Genomic DNA, 19,901 nt, shown 5'->3' with positions numbered 1-19,901 from the left:
TCTGCTTCTTGAATTATATTTAGTAGCTTCTCTTATCACTATCAGATGTATTCAGGTTTGGATGATAATTTATATGGTTACAATATTTTTTAACTTTTTCTCCCCAAAGACTTATTTATTTAATTTTATTTATTATTATTATTTTAATTTGACAAGAGAGAGAAAAAGAGAAAGCTGCCAAATCTTGGACTTGAATTGTGATCAGCCATGTGCGAGTCCAGTGCCTTAACCTCTATGCCACCTGCCAGCCCTGGTCGCAGTATTTTTTATTTTTTAAGAGAGATTTTTGCTATAGGGCGTGTGTGCTTGCTGGAGAGACCGACAGAAAGTGAGAAATCACCTCCCCTCACGTCCCTCCCCCTGCAGCGGGGATGGCCATGCCACAATCCCTTCTCCTCCATTCATCTCTCAGAAGTTCCAGCATGCACGCGTGGCCCTGCTTGTCTTAAGCAGTTGGGTCCGGGACTTGAACCATGGTCGACTGCATGGGAGTCCAGTGATATAACCATTATGCCACCTGTTGGTCTGTCACAGTATTTTTCGATGGGTGTTTGGGTTGCTTCCATTTATTTGCTGTGAGGTTATAATAAAGCAACATCTCTCTCTTTCTTTTCTTTTTTTTTTTTTTTTTTAAGAGATTTTTGCTATAAGGTGTGTGTTCTCACCAGAGACCGAGAGAGACAGTGAGAAATCACCCTTCAGGGCGGATGGCCATGCTGTAATCCCTTCTCTTTCGTTCTTATCCTGGGATTTTGGGCATGCTTGCACACACATCCAGCAAGAGTTTCTAGCCACTGGGTCCAGGACTTGAACTGTAGTCAGCCACATATGCGAGCCAGTGATGTCACTGCTGTGCCATCTGCTGGTCCTGCCCTACTTTTATGTAAAATAATTTTTATACTTTTGAAAACTTTGATAGGTAATACTTTTTGAAATTGAGGTTTGGACCTCCTTCAGTTTTTTGTGTTTTCTCATGTAAGCTTTTTTTTTTTTTTTTGAGAGATTTTTGGTATAGTGCATGTGCACTCGCTGAAGAGGAGAGACAGAAAGCAAGAAATCACCCCTCAGGGGATATGGCCACACCGCATTCCTTTCTCTTTCATTCTCCTCTAGGGATTTTGGGCGTGCACACACACGTGCTTGGTGTGAGTTTGAAGCCACGGGGCTCAACTCGAGACTTGAACCGCAATCTACTACATAGGAGTCCATTGACATAAGCATTATGAGATCTGCTGGTCCTCATGTAGACATTTTTATTTTTCATCTTTTCTCTGTCCTTCTTTCTCTTCCTTCTTCCCTCCTTTCCTCTTTGTTTCCCTCTTCATTTTCAAGTATCGAGAACTTCAAAGAAGCAGTGGTATATATTACCACATTATAGCTTGTAATGTGTAAACCAAGAATAAAATCAGTGTGTGTTTGTATGTATATACACAAATATATATGAAATCAAGTGGGTGGAATTTACAGCCTGAATTAGTGATACATGGAACTTTGGGCACATTTTTCAAAGTATTTATCATATACAGTACCATACTTGAAAACTTGGTAAAATAAAGAACCAATTCATCTCTTCATAATCATTCTTGCTTGAAAGAAAAATGGCAAGAAGAGGTCAAGTAGATATACTTAAACTCTTAATATCGTTTAATCTCGATCAGAAATCTTCCCTGTTGGGGAATTCTACACACCATCTTTCCTTTCTTTATGTTTTAGTTTAGTAATTTATTATTTTTTTTAAAAAAACTAATGGCTGCTCAAAATGAAATAGTACATGTATGTTGTTACTTTTTTATATTTCTTTCTGAAATTTTTATTTATTGTCATTATTTTTTTGAAGTTGACCAGAGAGAGAGAAGTAAAGTGAGAAAGCAAGCCACCAGGTCCAAGACTTGAACTGTGGTCAACCACATGGGATTCTAGCTGCCTTAATCACCACACCACTCACTGGCCCCAATTTTTTATATTTCTTTTTTTTTAATTAAAAAAAATTTTTTTTGAGAGGTTTTTGCTATAGGGTGCATGCGCTCGCCAGACAGACAGAGACAGAGAGATAGAAAGCGAGAAATCATCCCCCAGGGGGGATGGCCACGTTGTAATCCCTTCTCCTCCATTCTCTTCTCAGGATCTTGGGCACGCACGCACACGCGCCCAACGTGAGTTTTAAACTACTGAGTCTAGGACGTGAACCACGGTCGACTACATGGGAGTCCAGCGACATAGCCATTACGCTAACTGCTGGTCCCCCCAATTTTTTATATTTCTAAGATGATTTAACTTGTATGAAACTGATGTTGCCAGTTTAACCTACTGTTTATATCTGGACTCCTCCAAAGTCTGCAGACTGTGCTTTGATTATGCTATATCTTGTGCTATAATTCTCTAGTATTTCTGTTACTCTATGGTTTCTTTATGCTTGCTGAAATTTATCTATATTTCATATATATTACGTGAGTATTTTCGTATTTTTGTTTGATTTGATCGCAGGTACATGTGTTTGCCAGAGACTCAGAGAGAGAAAGTGAGAAAACATCCTCCAGGAGGGATGGCCATATTATAATCCCTTCTCTTCCGTTCTCCTCTAGGGATTTTTGGGCACACACATATGCACCTGGCATGATTTTCAAGCTGCCCGGTCTGGGACTTGAACCGTGGTTGACCATGTGTGAGTCCAGCACCTTAACTGCCATGTCACTTGCTAGTCATTTTTGTTGTTGATTTTTTGTTTAAGAGTGATTTTTGCTATAGGGCGTGTGCACTCACCAGAAAGACAGAGGGAAATAGAAAGTGAGAAATCATCCCCCTTAGGGAGATGGCCATGCTGCAGTCCTTTCTCCTCCATTCTTCTCCAGGTATTATGGGCATGTATGCACACACACCTGGTATGAGTGTTTAGCTGCTGGGTCTGGGACTCAAACCACTGTTGACTGTGAGATTCCAGTGATGTAACCATTATGCCATCTGCTCGTTCCCCTTTTTGTATTTTTTTAAGCACTAGAAAAACTCATTCAAGATATGTTGTGCTTTATAGTAAACAGGTAGTTAAGCAATACTGTCAGGTCATGTTGAGCTGTTCAGTTTTGCTTGTGGATAGAGAAGAGGATACTAACATATTGAACAGAACATGCTCAGTAAATGGGGTCTTGAGAGACAGTGACATATTTAATTATCCAGACCCAGGTTGCTAATTACCAGACTTTATCTATTTTTGTTATATTTCTGAATTATAATTAAGCTACAAGTAATAAAAATATGGATTTATGAAGTTTGTTTTTTTCCAAAGCAGATTTGATAACTTCAGCTTGATTTGTGAGGCAGAGTGGATAAGGTATTTGAAAGTAAAATATTCTCAAACTCTGCACGGTTTACTCGTATTTTTAAGTTGGCCAAATTTAAATGCTGGTAATTTCTTATCCATATTCTTAAAGAGGTGGGCCAAGATTTATCTTGGCAATGATTGATTTTTTTTTCATTATTTTAATACTTGAAGGAAATAAAAGTTTATTCAGCACTTTATTGTTTTGGATTCATCCCATTAAATGCATGTATGTGGCTATTAGAATCTTCTCAAGATAGTAGCTATTTTATTAGTAGTATGAGAGAGATGGCTGGAGATGATAAATAAGGGAGTATTTGAGAAGTGACCCAGAGTCACATGGGCTTTCTATGGAATCCTTAAATGAATGAGAATCCAGTGGAGTGGTTTGAAGATAGAAGTGGTAATTATGTTTCTTTATACGTTTGAGAAGGCAGGTAGCAGCGTTCTCCACAAGCTGGAGTCTGGAGAGCAGGCATTTCACGAGGCCCTAGAGAAGGGAATTACAGCTGTCAAAGGAGGAAGAGATGTAAGTATGGATGAGAGTTTTCAGTAGAGTTCAGGCAGCTGCACACAGGGCAAGTTCAGAAGAACTTATGGAAAGATTGGAATATTGATAAGCAGATGGGCAAATTGACAAGACAAGCATCAAGAAGAACTTTAATGTATGATTAGTATGGGGTCAGAGAACTTTTTTATTTTTTAATTTGCCAGAGGGCGCATGTGTTTACTAGAGTGAGTAAGAAGGAAGAAGACCCTCCCAGTGGAGTATAGTCACACTGCAGTTCCTACTCCTCTCTCTCTCCATCTTGCCTGGATTTTGGGCACTCATGCACATGTGCATGGTGTGTGTTTCAAGCCAGTGGGGCTGGGATTTGAACTGTGGGATCTGGCTCTTAACCAGCCATGGAGCCAGACCAGAGAGCATTGTAATATGTCTATAATGCTTACCTTTGTTCAAAATAATCCAGTCCTTTCTTACTGTTAATATAAGAAGTCGCATTGGAAGGCCTGTGGGGAGAGGTGTGATGGTGGTGAGAAAGAAAACCCATGGGCTATTGTTCATGCCATATTATAGTTCTTGGTTATTGGTGAAAATATTAGCTAATATTAGTTACCTTACATAAAGCTTATTGAATTAAAAAATAAATATTTATTTAATTTTATTTATTCATTCATTTATTTTAATTTGACCAGAGAGAATGAGGAAGAGAAAGTGAAAAAGCAAGCTGCCAGATCCAGGACTCGAACCATGGTCGGCCATGCGGGAGTCCAGCGCCTCAACCACCATGCCACCTGTCAGCCTCAAAGCTTATTGAATTTAACATAATATATTCAGTATAATTGAGTATAATATAGTTTCATAGTTTCTAAGATTTATTGACTGTAAACACAAAATGATTTTTTTTTTTCCCTAAAGAGAGATTTCTGCTAGAGAGCCTGTGTGCTTGCTGGGGAGACAGAGACAAATATATAAAGTAAGAAATCTCCCTCCAGGGGGCTGGCCATGCCATAATTCCTCCTCTTCCACTCTTATCTCATTTTCATGCACGCTCACAGGTTTGGTATGAGTTTGAAGCCACTGGGTCCAGAACTTGAACCATACTTGACCATGTGGGAGGCCAGTGATATAATTGCTGGTCTTGACACAAAATGATTTTAAAGAATGTGATATATATATGGGCCCAGCAGGTGGCGTGGTGGTTAAGGGCACTGGACTCTCACATGGCGGTTTAAGTCCTGGACCTAGCAGCTTGATTTCTCACTTTCTCTCTGTCTCTCATTCTGTCCCTCTCTGATCAAATTAGGATAAATAGATAGATAGATAAAGTTGAATAAAATCTATAAAAATAAAAAAATTATATATATTAAAATAGTGCTATATGCAAAATGTGCGGATTCAATAAGTATTCGTCTAGTCTCAGTTTAAAAAGCCATTTTTAAGGATGGGGGAAAAAAAGCAAAACTTACAGAAAACAAGAAATGGAAAATTATTTGCTGACAATAACATGTTTGTTGATGTGCTTGATTGAGACAATATACAGTGTACTCTGGATGGAAAATCTCATTTTGTATACTGTAATGATGTACAGTGAATGAATGCAAATAAATAAAATGAAATAAAAAAAAGAAAAACTATAATGCATTTTTGCATAGAAAAATATGTCATCGTTTTTCTGACAACCCCATAGAAATAAAATAGATTTTTATATGTTAAAAAAAGCCATTTTTAATATGTTTTTATATTCTGTTATAACCACAGTTGTATTAATCAGCCACAATAAATCCCATTTTATACTTCCGAAAACAGCTTTTTTTGGGGCCAATATTTTTCTTGCTTAGGTTACCAGGTAGACAATAAGTACGTTCTCTTGACTTTAACCAATTATTAAACATATAGATGGGAGAAGAGGATACTTTTCCTTTTATTCCACTTTATGTTTTTAAAAAATAATTATTAATTTAATTTAATTTATTTTTTATTTAACCAGGAAGAGACAGGAGAGAGAAAGAGAAAGTGAGAAAGTAAGCTGCCAGGTGTGGTACTTGAACTGCAGTTGGTCATGAGGAGGTCCAGTGCCTTAACCACCACGGCACCTGCTGGCCTTCCCATTTGCTTCACTTTAAAAACTGATCTATCATTTGAGGTTTCGTCTTTGTGTATAAATCTTACCTCTCAACAACCACTAACATCAATGATTTTTAGTCTTTTATCACCATTATACATCACGTAGGATACATGAAGGATGTGTTTTTGTGCATTTATAAGCACAAAAATTAATATGAATCTGTTACGTGTACATTATGTTTGAAGTAAAAGTTAACAAATTGAGGTCATTAACTATTGTTAATGCATTTTTAGTGACCCATCTGACTAGTGACTGTGTTGTGCAGTGGTTGATAGCTCCTGCTTTAGGTAGTTTGAATGATACTCTTTTGTTTATTACAAATAATGATGCTACATGTAAAAACTGGGATCTATGCTTTTTAGAAATTAAGGCAGCATTTCTAGTTATAATGATAGCTATTGTTGTTAGTTATATATAGACACATTTACATATATTTAATACTTTCAACTAGTTCTGTGAAGTAGATAGTACAGTATATTTTTATACATGAAGTTTGGAGAAGTTAAGTTAGTTAAGTAGGTTGCCAGAGATAGTTAGGGGCAAGATACTCAGAAATTTGTGAATATATATCTTTCTGCTTCTAAATCCTGGCCCGTATAAATTTAAAAATAGGCAATCCGTACTTATTTAGGAATGTGGTATAATATCATAGTATAATTACTTTTCTTTTGGTTGCAGTTTTACTTTATTCTTCTTTAAACTTTTAAAAATATTTTTGCCGTATGTGTGTGCACTCACCAGAGAGAGAGGGAGGGAAAGTGAGAAATCACCCTCTAGTGGGGATGGCCGAGTCACAGCCCCTTCTCTGCCTGGAATTTTGAGCACACATGCACACATGGCCAGCATAATTTTTAAGCTGCCAGGTCTGGGACTTGAATCCTGGTCAGCCACGTGGGAGGCTAGCACCTAAACCACTGTTCCACTTGCTGGCCCTGCAGTTTTATTCTCTGACAGTATTCTCACAATTATATTTGTGTCTGTCAGAAAAAATACAACTAGTAAACAAATCTGTTTTCCTTATAGCATTTGGCTAGTATGAATAAGAAGTCTACTTTTTTTTTTTTTTTTTTTTTTAGGTTTTTGCCATAGGGCACATACACTTGCCAAGGGGAGACAGAAAGAGAAAAAGTGAGAAATCACCCCCCAGGAGGGGCTGGCCATACCAAAATCCCTTTTTCATTCTCCTCTCCAGATTTTGGGCGTGCATATACATACCGTTGGTGTGATTTTTCAAACCTCCAGGTCCAGGACTTGAACCCACGGTTGGTCATATAGGAGTACAGTGCCCCACTCACCATGCCACCTCCTTGCCCCAAGAAGTATACTTTACTACTCAGTGTTTGATTTTAGATTTTTGCCATGTGGCGCATGTTAGAGAGAAACAGAGGAAGTGAGAAGTCACCTCTCTGTGGGAACAGCCACACCACAGTCCCTTCTCAAGTCTCTTCTTGGGATTTTGGGCATGCATGTACTTGTGCTTGTTGTATTTCAAGCTATTGGGTCTAAGACTCAAACGTGGAGTCAGCCATGTAGAATCCAGCACTTTAACCATCATGCCACCCGTTGGCCTACTGCTCATTGTTTTTAATGACTAATGTTAATTTATAAAATAAGACAATAGGTAATTTCTTTTTTTGAATAACCTCAAAGTATTTCTCATTTGAAATATTTAGTTGATTTTCCTTCTTTATTTCAGAGTCTTTATTAGAATAATTATTTATGTTGCCAATTTGATAGTGGATCAGAAAGATAATAATCTTGAGTTGGGGACCAGCAGTTGGTGTAATGGCTATGTCACTCTGGACTCCCATGTAGTCGACTGCGGTTCTAGTCCTGGACCCGGTGGCTTAAACTCAAGCCGGGTGTGTGTGCGCGTGTGTGCCCAAGATCCCAAGAGGAGAACGGAGGAGAAGGGATTGTGGCTCATACCCTGGAGGGGACGAGCGAGAGCTTTCTGTCTGTCTCTGTCTGGCAAGTGCATGCACCCTGTAGAAAAAACCTCTTCAAAAAAAAAATTATCTTGAGATCTTGAGTTGTGCTTACTGGTTAAGTCATGAGGGTGTCTTTTTTTTTTTTTTTTTTTTGGGAGAGATTTTCACTGTAGGGCGCGTGCGCTCGCCAGACAGACAGAGACAGACATAGAGACAGAAAGCAAGAAATCACCCCCCAAGGGGGATGGTCACGCCGCAATCTCTTCTCCTCCATTCTCCTCTTGGGATCTTGGGCACGCACGCACACGCGCCTGGCGTGAGTTTTAAGCCACCAGGTCCGGGACACGAACCGCGGTCGACTACATGGGAGTCCAGCGACATAGCCATTACGCTAACTGCTGGTTCCCGAGTTTGTTTATTTTTTTTGAGAGAGAGAGAAAGATGAGTACCTCCAACAAAGTTCTCATACCATGATCCACCTCTAGCCTCAGTCAGCCTAGATCATGGGCACATGCATACATATTTGTTATAAACAGTGAGGCTTCGGGACATAAACCCTCAACTTTAACATGTGGGCCAGTTATCACAGGGTTTTGTGTTACCACTGTGCCACCTGCTGGCCCAAAACTTTCCTCCCTTTTTAAAATTTTGTCTCTTAATGAAAAATTGAATCTGAATCACTTAGAAGTTAGCTGACATTTTCTAAAACGTTCACACCTTAAGGAAAAGTGTTTCATCCTATTTTCACACTCACTCACTATTAAAATTACTTGTTTAATGCAGCAGAAAATCAGAGAGATCAATTATAATTAAGTCTTTTATAATGATTAGGCTTACAAAACTGGTTAGAAAATGGTTCTTTTATTAACGTTAACTAGTATGCAGACTTTTTTGCAGTTCACAGTCTTAATTATATTCCTAGTGATTCCTAATGCATTCATTATATTACCTTCTGTTTCAAAATGTTGTTTGTCTGGTTTGCAATTTTATTTTGGTATTAAGAAGTTGGCAGTTACTTCATAAGAGACTTTGATTCTAGGAAATGAAATAAAAATAAATCGTGTTAAAAGTTTTTAGGATACTATGTCTTGGATATGTCAGTTAATAGTTTCATTAAATTTTAATTCTAAGATTCCTTTCATTTATATAGGTTAATGAACTTTCTGAAGAAGAGGAAGATGAAAAGCTGGAGCATATAGAAGAACTTCCAGAAGAAGGTGCAGAGAAATCAGATGACATGCCAGAGGTGGTACAATTAAGGATGACTGAGAACATCCTGGAATCAAATAGTGTTACAGCTTCAACGAGGTAATACTTGAGTTGGAAAAACTTTTGCTTTTGAGCATCTTGTTCTAGATGTGTACTCACTCAATTGTTAAACAATACATATTGTAAGTATATGTGAAAATTGATATTTTTGTGTGAAAAAGAGCAAGAAGGATTCTTTTTTGTTTTTGGGTCATAGGCATGTGTTCTTGGTGGATCCAGGACTTGAACTGTAGTTGGCCATGTAGGATTCTAGCGCCTTCACCACCACACCACCTGGTAGTCCCAAAACCACAGTTTTTTAAATATTAGTTTTGATATGGTTCTGGCATGACTTACCTGGAAGTCACATGCAGTTTTAGATTTAAAATATTAACCATTAATGGTTTTCTACAATTGGATAATACATCAGTAGTAGTCCTCTACCTTTTTTGCATCTATTTTAAGATTTTTATGTTTGTAATAATTTGTACCCCTAGGTATAGTAGTACGACTAATGAAAACAGATTAACTTCTCTGCTTATATTGAATTAGGCTTAAATATTTCTGGAGGAGTTCTAGACAGATGCAAGATTTTGTCCTCCTTTCCCCACCTTCTAAAAAGTAGCCAAATATTGAGGATGAAATCTGTGGACTGTTGATTGGTTACCTCTTTGTCAGTAGTGACCTCATGTTGCAGTCTGTTTCTGTTTAGACTGCAGAGTATAACACGGCTCCGTTTAGAAGGACTCAGCACTGCTAATTGCTCAGCAGTTTTTATAATTCCTTCATCTTTCAATATTTGAAGTGAAATTTCTTTACCTGGTGTTTTTGTTGGGAGATACCAGGGAATTCAGAATGGCTTGCGAGACACTGTGGTACAGGTAAAGTGATCCTTGTTAGAGTTAATTGAGGCTGAGCCACAGTGCTTTTATTGAAATGTTTGTAGCATTTGCAGTTGGGATATTAAAATAATAGTAGTTACCACTTATTATAGTATTTGAATTACAAAAACTAATCCAAATAATGGTTATAAGATTGATTTATGTTCTTAAGAAGATTATGTAATTGTAGGCCGATTTAAAAATAGAGTTAACAGCAGAAGGGAGAAAAGGTCAGGGAATGACTACAATCTTTAATTTTATATTTGACTGATGACTTAACATAATGGCAATCTCTTGAGATTTTATTGTCTTGATCTTTTTTGTCTGGGGGTTAGTGAACAAAATTAGCATTGTTAGGTAGTTCTGTGGTTTTGAGTGTCTCCTCTAAAATTAATGTATTGAGGTTTGGTTGTGATGGAAATAAGAGGGTAAAAATTTACTCAGACTGTGATGTTGAAAGGTGGGCCCTTGGAGAGTGATTAGGATTAAGAGCATTAGAGCAGGAGCTCTCCTGATAGAGTTGTGGTAAGGAGAAGGAACAAGACTAGAATAGAGAGACTGAAGGGACACAATTGCTTTGCTCTGCACTGGCTCTTCTCTTATTAAAGTAAAAACGTTTTTTAGATACCTGAACATGATATATATTGACCGAGTCTGTCTCTCCTTGTCCTCCTTAAAGACTTATTTTACACACACACAATTTTATATATATATGTGTGTGTGTGTATGTATACACATTATATACATATATACATATGTATATATATATATTTATCTTATTGGCTAACTTCATAATCACAAAAACTCTGTGTGTGTGTGCATGTCTGTACAGATACACACACATACATTTTGTGGCAGAGTGATTCAGGACTGAATGATCGCCACCAGCGGTAGCCTTTGGACATTAGACTTGAAACCATAAGCTTAGAATAATATGAAATATACCTCTTTTTTTTTTTTTTTTTTTAAATAAGTCACCCAGTTTCAGGTATTTTCTGTTCTTAGCAGCAAAATAGACTACAACTATGGTACTTACGGCATTTGCCTATAGTACCTAAGTAATTTGACATGAATTACTTTACTAGTATCTTTATTAATCAGAACTAATCGTTATGGTATCTGTGTTATTGAGCTGCAGGCACATAGCTATATAGGTAAATCTTTTTTAATAGGTGTATTAAGTCCTGGTTTATGCATGAGGGCTTTTTACCCTAGAATTTGGCTAAAACCTGAAGATACAGCACAATTAAATTCTGTCAAATCTGAAAACCAAAACTCAGTCCTTTCTCTACCAGAAATTCAGAGAATAAAATTGTACTTTAATTTTGTGTGTAGTTTTGTGGGTGACACTTTGCCTCTTAAAGTAAAATCTATCTGATTTGTTTACTGTGGTTTTGGGATATGTGTGTGTGTGTGGCTTTTTAAAAAAATTTTATTTATTTATTCATTTTTTAAAATATGACCAGAGAGAGACACATTGAAAGAGGGAGAGAGAAAGTGAGAAAGTAAGCCACCAGGCCCAGGACTCGAACCATGGTCGGCCATGTGGGAGTGTCCAGTGCCCTGTGTGTGGCTTTTATTTGATTGCCCTAGCATATTCTTCAGGGTTAAAGAATCTTTACTGTTGCACTAATTAATCTAGCTTGGCTGATTTATATATATTCATATTTTCCAATAGCAATTGAAAAGGGGTAGGAAGCTGCAAGATCAATTACCCTGCTTGCCTATCCAGCCAATTATAAGACCATCAGAATTTTTGTCTCATTTTGACTCCTTTGGATAACTGGAAATCTTAATAAACTTTAGTGTTTTTGGAGGCTAAAGATCTATGCCAGTATTTCTCAAATTTACTAGTAGGGATAAAAATTATCATTGGAGCTTGTTAAAAATGTAGATTTGGGGAACCAGCAGTTAGCGTAATGGCTATGTCGCTGGACTCCCACGTAGTCGACCGCGGTTCGCGTCTTGGACCCGGTGGCTTAAATCTCACGCTGGGCGCGTGTGCGTGCATGCCCAAGATCCCAAGAGGAGAATGGAGGAGAAGGGATTGCGGCGTGACCATCCCCCCTGGGGGGTGATTTCTCGCTTTCTGTCTCTATGTCTCTCTCTGTCTGTCTGGCGAGCGCATGTGCCCTATAGCGAAAACCTCTCCAAAAAAAAAAAAAAAAAGTCGATTCTTGGGCCCTATCTGAGAGATTTGGGATGGAACCTGAAATTGGCCTTTTGTGTTTTGTTTTTTTTTGTCAGAGGGTATGTATACTCACTAGATAGAGAAAGAAGAGAGAGGGAGAAAGCACTGCACAGTGGAGTAGGGTCACGTTGCAGTCCCTTCTCCATTTCTTCATCCTGTTGGAATTTTGGGCTCACATGTGCCCAGTGTGTTTTTTAAGCCACTGGGACTGGGACTTGAAAAGCATGGTAGGCTCTGTGGGTTCTGGCTTATTTTACTACTAGCACTTGGGGCTAGCCATTTTTTCTTTTCTTTTCTTTTCTTTTCATTTGGGAAATAAAACATATATACAGAAATGGGTGTAAAAGAAATGTTTAGCAAAATAAGTTAGTAAAAGGCAAATATCCTGGTAACCACCACTCACATCTAGAAATAAATACTTACAGCACCCTAGTAGCTACGAAAAATCCTGATATTTTCCTTCCCACTAAGGTGAACGCTATGCTGACTTTCTGACAATTACTTCTTTGTACTTTTGGGGAATTTGTGAAAATGAAATCAGTATTCTTTTTTTTATTATTATTCTTTAAATATTGTGAGGGACCAGCAGCCTCTCAATGTCTCTCCCTCTCTCTCTCTCTCTGCTGAATGCACATGTCCTATGGCAAAAACCTTACAAATGAAAAATCACGTATGTTTGTGAACAATTAACTGTGCGGTTCACTTGAATCCAATACAGCTCATTTTTCTTACAGTCTTGGAATAGGTTGTTATTTTTCTGAGTACCCGATGCAGTAGTTGTCCCTTCTCCCCCCAAAATAGTTAAGGGTCTTTTTGTGCAAAAAATAGTTTCTGTTTTTAAGAAAAATAGTTGATTTTCTTTTTGAAAATTAAAATCATACTCTGCTAGACAAGTGTGTATTTCTGTTGTTTTTAGTTACTTTTTTAGTTTTAGAAGGCAGTAGAGCATCTTTGTCAATGGGGGGGCTTTGGGAGTCCCAGTCTAGGGTTGTGTTTGCATTTGGGCAAGTTAATCAGCATCTGTGAGCTTCAGTTTTGTGGAAAAAAGTCAACATTATTCTAGGATATTGAGAGCTATTAAATGAGATACATGTATGTCAGCTTTCTAGTCCGTAATACGTATTGAATAAATACTTTTCAGATTTTGGTATTGTAATGATATACTATCTATAATTTATTTTCTTTGGTTAATACCTGAAACCTTTATATCAACCACATTCAGAAATTATTTCCTTGGAAAAAAAAAAAGGGAATCAGCAGTTAGCGTAATGGCTATGTCTCTGGATTCCCACATAGTCGACTGCGGTTCACGTCCGGACCCGGTGGCTTAGAACTCATGCTGGGCGCGTGTGCGTGCGTGCCCAAGATCCTAAGAGGAGAATGGAGGAGAAGGAATTGCGGCATGACCATCCCCCCTGGGGGGTGATTTCTCGCTTTCTGTCTCTATGTCTCTTTCTATCTGTTTGGCGAGCGCACGTACCCTATAGTGAAAACCTCTCAAAAAAAAAAAAAAAAAAGAAATTATTTCCTTGGGAATCAGCAGTTAGCGTAATGGCTATGTCGCTGGACTCCCACGTAGTTGACCGCAGTTCGCGTCCTGGACCTGGTGGCTTAAAACTCATGCCAGGTGCGTGTGCGTGCGTGCCCAAGATCCCAAGAGGAGAATGGAGGAGAAGGGATTGTGGCGTGACCATCCCCCCTGGGGGGTGATTTCTCGCTTTCTGTCTCTTTCTCTCTCTGTCTGTCTGGTGAGTACACGCGCCCTATAGCGAAAACCTCCAAAAAAAAAAAAAAAAGAAGAAATTATTTCCAATCTGATATGAAACTAAAAATAACCAGGGTCTTCAAAAAGTTTGTGGAAATGTATAATTAAAGTACAACTTTATTTTGATACAAGAAAATTAGTAATCTGGGCCAGCCTGTGGCTTAAGGCAGCTGGATCCTATGTGGCTATCTTTGCAATCTGAATTCTCAACCCAGTGGCTTAAGAAACATGCCCAGGACAGTGTGCATGTGTGCCAAAAATCTCAAAAGGAGGGAGAGTTGAAGAAGAGATTGCAGCGTGACCATTCCTGATGAGGCTACTTCTCCCCTTCTCTGTCTCTCTCTGGTGAGTGCATATGCCCTCTGGCAACTTAAAAAAATAAAATTATAGGGACCAGCATTTGGGATGGTAGTTAAGATGTTAGACTCCTCCTTACATGGCTGATCTGAGTTCAAGACCTGGATCCAGCAGTTTGAAACTCACACTGGGCATGTGTGTGTGCATGCCCCAAACCCCGAAAGGGCAGTAGAGGAGAAGGGATTGAGGAGTGGCTATTCCCCTGGTGGGTGATTTCTCACTTTCCCTCTCTTGTCTCTGGCGAACACACGCACCCTATAGCAAAAACTTAAAAAATCAATCTATCCATTCCTGCAGTTCTTTTTTTTTAATAATACAGATTTCCATAAACTTTTCAAAGAGCCCGTGAGTGAAAATTGATGACATTCTTCAGGTTATGTCAAAATAATGCAAATGTGACAGCGTTCAGAACATTTTGTAGTCATTTAATGTTGAACAATTTTATAGCTAATTTTTTTCTTTGATTACAGTGCTCATATATCTCCCATCAGCATTTTACCAGCCTCTGCAGAGTAAGTACTATACTTAAAGAAGGCATATTTTTAAGATTTAAAAAAATTGCTAAGCTATAGAAATGAAAATAATTTACTTTACTTACATTAGAGGAAAGATTGTAAATAGGCAGTGAACTAGTTAGCATTTTATGTACTGTACTATAAGTAAAGAAAGAAGAAACTAAAGGTCAACTTTCTTCAATAGCTTTGCTCCTTTGAAATACTTAAAAAATCTTGACAGAGCTTTTGTAAGTTGTTTTATTTAGCTAAGTAAATTATTTTGTTTTATAAACATCTTTGAAAAGCTTATCTATCTAAATGGTTTTCTGTACAGTAAGAAAGGAATTGCGTAGACAGTTTATCCTTCCCACCCAGTAATAACGGTGACATTATGGTTGGTTTGTATTAGAATCATCCAGGTAAATTACATTTTCAAATTTTAATCAGTATCATGAATTCCTTTTCTTTATTTCTCCTTATAACTTGATTTACCCAAGTAAATCTATAATAATTTGTTTTACTGGTCATAGGTTTTAATATCTATGTTTATGTGGCCAAATAATCCGGTTAGGTGACTGCCTCTCACTAAAATATATTATCTTTTTGTAGCATTTTAGAAAGAACAATTAGAGCAGCTGTGGAACAGCACCTTTTTGATCTGCAGAGCAGCATAGATCATGATTTTAAAAATTTACAACAACAGAGTCTGGTGTGCAGTAGTGAAGCAGGAAGTGTTAATTGTGATGAAGAAGGATCGAATAACCAGTAAGAAACATTTTACTGTTATTTATTTAGAATTATAAAATCATCTTATTTTAAAAGACTATTTTTACTTAGTAATGGGATTCTTATCTGACTTACGGATTTCTGAAGGTGAGTGTGAAAAGTGACTATATATTTGCGTAATATATTTAATTACATTGAAAATCTCATAAATCCTTACTAGATGAAGTGATGACCTTACCTTTAGGGGCTATCTTATATGAACAATAGCTTTAAATGCTTGATCTTAGGTCAGCCCATGGTTTGGTGTTGAAGGCAGCAGGATCCCACATAGCCAACAGTACAGCTCAAGTTCCAGACCATGCCGGGTATATACATGCCCAAAATGCCAAGAGGAGGCGAACCGGTTGTGGCATGGACATTCCCCATGAGAAGTGCTTTTTCACTTTCTTTCTCTTTCTCTGTTTCTCTCCAATAAGCACATATGGCTTTTGCAAAAATTTTTTTGTTTGTTTTTGGAGAGGTTTTTGCTATAGGGCGTGTGTGCTTGCCAGAAAGACAGAGACAGAGAGACAGAAAGTGAGAACCCCCCCACCCCCACCCCAGGGGCGATGGCCATGCTGCAATTCCTTCTCTTTCATTCTCCTCTTGGGATCTTGGGCACAGATGCACATGCACCTGGCCTGAGTTTAAGCCACCGGTCCGGGGCTTGAACCGTGGTAGACCTAATGGAAGTCCAGTGACGTTGCCATTATGCCAGCTGCTGGTCTCAGTCCTCTGCAAAATTAAAAAAATTGATTGCATAGGCTGTGTAAGAGATGGTCACACTGTGAGAGGCATGCAGTGATCTAGACAGATAGGTGCAGGGACAGCAGATTGACATCACTTACGTACATGAGGTCATTGAATGTAATGGTAGACAGATTCATCTTTTGCTATTTAATTGCTTTCCTTGCTATCACTAGCTTCTCCTATCTGCATTGTTTCCTGTGCTGTTACTCCACTGTTCACCTTTATGTGGAGGAAATCCGTAGCTCTGTTACCTCAGTCTTGTAATTTAGGATGTATATGTGCCTCCTTCAGAGACCACAGTGCAGTGATTTCATATATCAGTTTTTATTTCAGGGACAGATGAAAAATATTAGGTCGTCGGGAAAGTCTTGATGTGTTTTTCTCTATTTTTCTGTGCAAATATGACTCAATATATACCCAAATTTGTAGGCATCAGTGGAAGGTTAAAAAAATAAATGATTGAGGGGGCTGATTAGAAAAGTCAGTATTTAAAAGTTGGAAATGGAAATATTTCAGAGGATGTAACTCCTTGGAGTTTGTCCTCAACTTGGCTAGAAATCCTTGAAAACCTATGCCCATTGCTCAGACAGCATTCTTATTTTCAACACTGGGAAAATAATGTTGTATCAATAGTAGTGGTATTGGGGCCAGCAGGTGGTGTAGTGGTGAGGCACTGGACTCCCATATGGCCAACTACGGTTCGAGTCCTGGACCTAGCAGCCTGATTTTTACTTGCCTTCTCTCTCTCTCTGGTCATATTTAAAAAATAATGATGAATAAAATGAAATAAAATATTTCTAAAACGTTAAAAAAAAACTATAGTACTGGTATCATTGTAAACAAAAAATGCAATGTTTTGCATATTTTAAACAATGTAAGATAGAAAGGCTGTAGTAGGAAGTTACTCCTGTTGTACTTGATAAGGTATTGGACACTATGGTGGCTAGAACTATAGTTGTATTTAAAAGTGAGATAAAACTAATTTTAGCAGGGGTTGGCAAGTGGTGGGGTAGTTGAGGTGCTGTAGTCCCAAATGGTCAACCATGGTTTGAGTCCTGGATCTGGTATCTTGCTTTCTCACCTCCCCCCATTCTCTCTGTTCAGATTAAAAATAATGATGATAAGTAAAACTAATAAATAATTCTTTAAAAAATAACTTTAACAGATTTAGTAATCTAATTATTAAGACAAAAATAGTTATGGATTTTTAGGAAAAGGATACTTTTTTTTTTAATACTGTCAGAGGGCATGTGTACTTGCCAGAGAGAGACAGAGGCAAAGGGAGAAAGCCCCTCCTTATGGGGCATGAGCATAGCACAGTTCCCGTCTCCTCTCTTTCTCCATTCTGTTAGGGATTTTGTACATGCTAGTGTGTGTGCCTGGCATGTTTTTCAAGCTGCCAGGGCTGGGATTCAAACTGCTGTTGGCCCACTGGGTCTATCTCTTTTAACTAATAGGCCTTGGGACCAGCCCAGGACATAATTTTTTTTTTTTTTTGACAAGTAAAAGTTTCAGATGATTTTGGTGTTTATTTTAAAAGCTTTAGATAGTCATCGTTTATCCTGATCTTATTTTTTAATCTTCATTACTAGGGTTGATATTGCTGATAATATTAATGCCAGTGAAAGTAACAAAGAACCTGTGGCTAGTACTAATTTAGACAATGAAATTATGCAGCAAGATTTTGTATTTGGGGATGAAGAAAATAACCAGGTAAGAAATGTTAAAAATCTCAATGGTAGGTAAGTGTGATAGATATACATCTTTCATCGCTTTATGTATTCTTTTTTTTTAAAGAATTATTATTGAATTTTATTTGTTTATTCAGTTATTTATTTTAGTTTGACCAGAAAGAGATACAGAGAGAAGAAGGAGGGGGAGTGAGAAAGCAAACCACCAGATCCAGGACTTGAACCATGGTCGGTCATGTGGGAGTGTCCAGCACCTTAACTGCCACACCACCTGCTGGTCCCCAACTTTATGTATTCTTTTGATACTGGGAGTTTTAGTTAATTTTTGCCATCATACTTATTTGTCTCAATTATTAATTTCCTAGAACAACATACATTTTCTCAGTAGAGTCGAAACCATTATTGGGTAGGAATTATCATCATGTATAGGAATAGATATAAAATGCCTATTTTAAAATATTTTCTTGGAAAGAAGCAAATGATGACAATTATGTTAGCTGAGATGGTTAGGTGGTATTATGGTTGAATATGTTACTAATTTTTAGATTTTTGGTATAGGGTGCGTGTGCTTACTGGGGAGATGGAGAGAGAGAGAGTGAGAAATCACCCCCTGGGTGATTGCCACACTGCAATCCTTTTTTTTTCCATGTTCCTCTCAGGATTTTGGGCACATATACGCGCATGCCTGGCATGAGTTTCAAGTTTCAAGTCCGATACTCTGTGGTCGACCATGTGGGAGACCAGTGCTTTAACCAGTAGCCACCTTCTGGCCCTGAATTTGTTATTTTTAAAAGCTGTAATGGATTTTTTAGGATTTTCCCAAAGAACATGGTATAAGGGGAGAAAAATAACTCTGTACTCTTCATAACTCTTCCTTGGCATGGACCCCTCTAAAAATGACAGATTAACAAGAGAAAAATAATTTTAATAACATGTATACATAGAAGATACTTGGAAATCCAGTAAATCTCAAAGGAGTGATGTCTCACCATGCTCTGAAACAAAGAAAGATAGATGTGGGGGAGACCTAGTTATAATGAGACTACCAGGAAAAGCACCCTAATCAAGAATAAGGTTCATTATGTAGATTGACATGTTTCTAGTGATTTAATCTTCTCTTCCTAGTGTAGAGAGGAGTTAGTCCTTAGAAATGAAGATTTCCGGGCTGGCAGGTGGCATGGTGGTTAAGGGAACTGAATTCCCACAAGGCCAACTGTGGCTCCCGTCTTGGACCTGGTACTTGCTTTCTCACTTTCTCCCTCCTCCCTACATCTTTCCCTCTCCCCCACCCACTCTGGTCAAATTTAAATAAATAAGTTAAATAAATTCTTTTTTTTTTTTTAAATGGAGATTTCCAGGACCAGCAGTTGTAATGGCTATGTCGCTGGACTCCCATGTAGTTGACTGGGGTTCGAGTTCCGGACCCGGAAGAAAAAGAAAAAAAAAAATGTATTAAAAAATGGACCAGCAGTTGGCGTAATGGGTATGTCGCTGGACTCCCACGTAGTCGACCACGGTTCACGTCCCAGACCTGGTGGCTTAAAACTCACGCCGGGTGTGTGTGTGTACGTGCCCAAGATCCTGAGAGGAGAAGGGATTGCAGCATGACCATCCCCCCCTGGGGGGTGATTTCTTGCTTTCTGTCTCTCTGTCTGGCAAGCGCATGCGCCCTATAGTGAAAACCTCTCAAAAAAAAAAAAAAAAAAAAAAGAGTTCCGGACCCGGTGGCTTAAGCTCATTCCAGGCGCATGTGTGTGCATGCCCAAGATCCCAAGAGGAGAATGGAAGTGAAGGGATTGCTGCATGGCAATCACCCAGTGGGTATATGTGCCACGCTTTTTCAGTTCACACTAGAGACAAAGTGGAAAGAGGGTGGAAGGGGGAG

At 38.3% G+C, this 19,901-nt stretch overlaps 1 protein-coding gene across 6 annotated transcripts in view; it reads left to right on the top strand.

Moving 5' to 3' along the window:
• The window catches only part of FAM13B (family with sequence similarity 13 member B), an 87,737-nt gene that overhangs the window by 27,100 nt on the left and 40,736 nt on the right, over nt 1-19,901 (top strand). For 4 of the 6 annotated variants that reach the window (XM_027768840.1, XM_006169879.3, XM_006169880.3 and 1 more), the window contains 5 exons: nt 3,747-3,842; nt 9,025-9,182; nt 14,787-14,828; nt 15,420-15,575; nt 17,918-18,038. In XM_027768840.1, coding sequence (XP_027624641.1) covers nt 3,747-3,842; nt 9,025-9,182; nt 14,787-14,828; nt 15,420-15,575; nt 17,918-18,038 — 573 coding nt within the window. The remainder of the gene's footprint in view (nt 1-3,746; nt 3,843-9,024; nt 9,183-14,786; nt 14,829-15,419; nt 15,576-17,917; nt 18,039-19,901) is intronic. The other 2 variants (XM_006169881.3, XM_027768839.1) reach the window with 1 other exon arrangement.

This window comes from Tupaia chinensis, unplaced genomic scaffold (assembly GCF_000334495.1).
Source record: "Tupaia chinensis unplaced genomic scaffold, TupChi_1.0 Scaffold147608_1, whole genome shotgun sequence".
NCBI lineage: Eukaryota > Metazoa > Chordata > Mammalia > Scandentia > Tupaiidae > Tupaia > Tupaia belangeri.
Note: the sequence above shows the minus strand (reverse complement) of the source record. Positions and strands in the feature narration are given on the sequence as shown.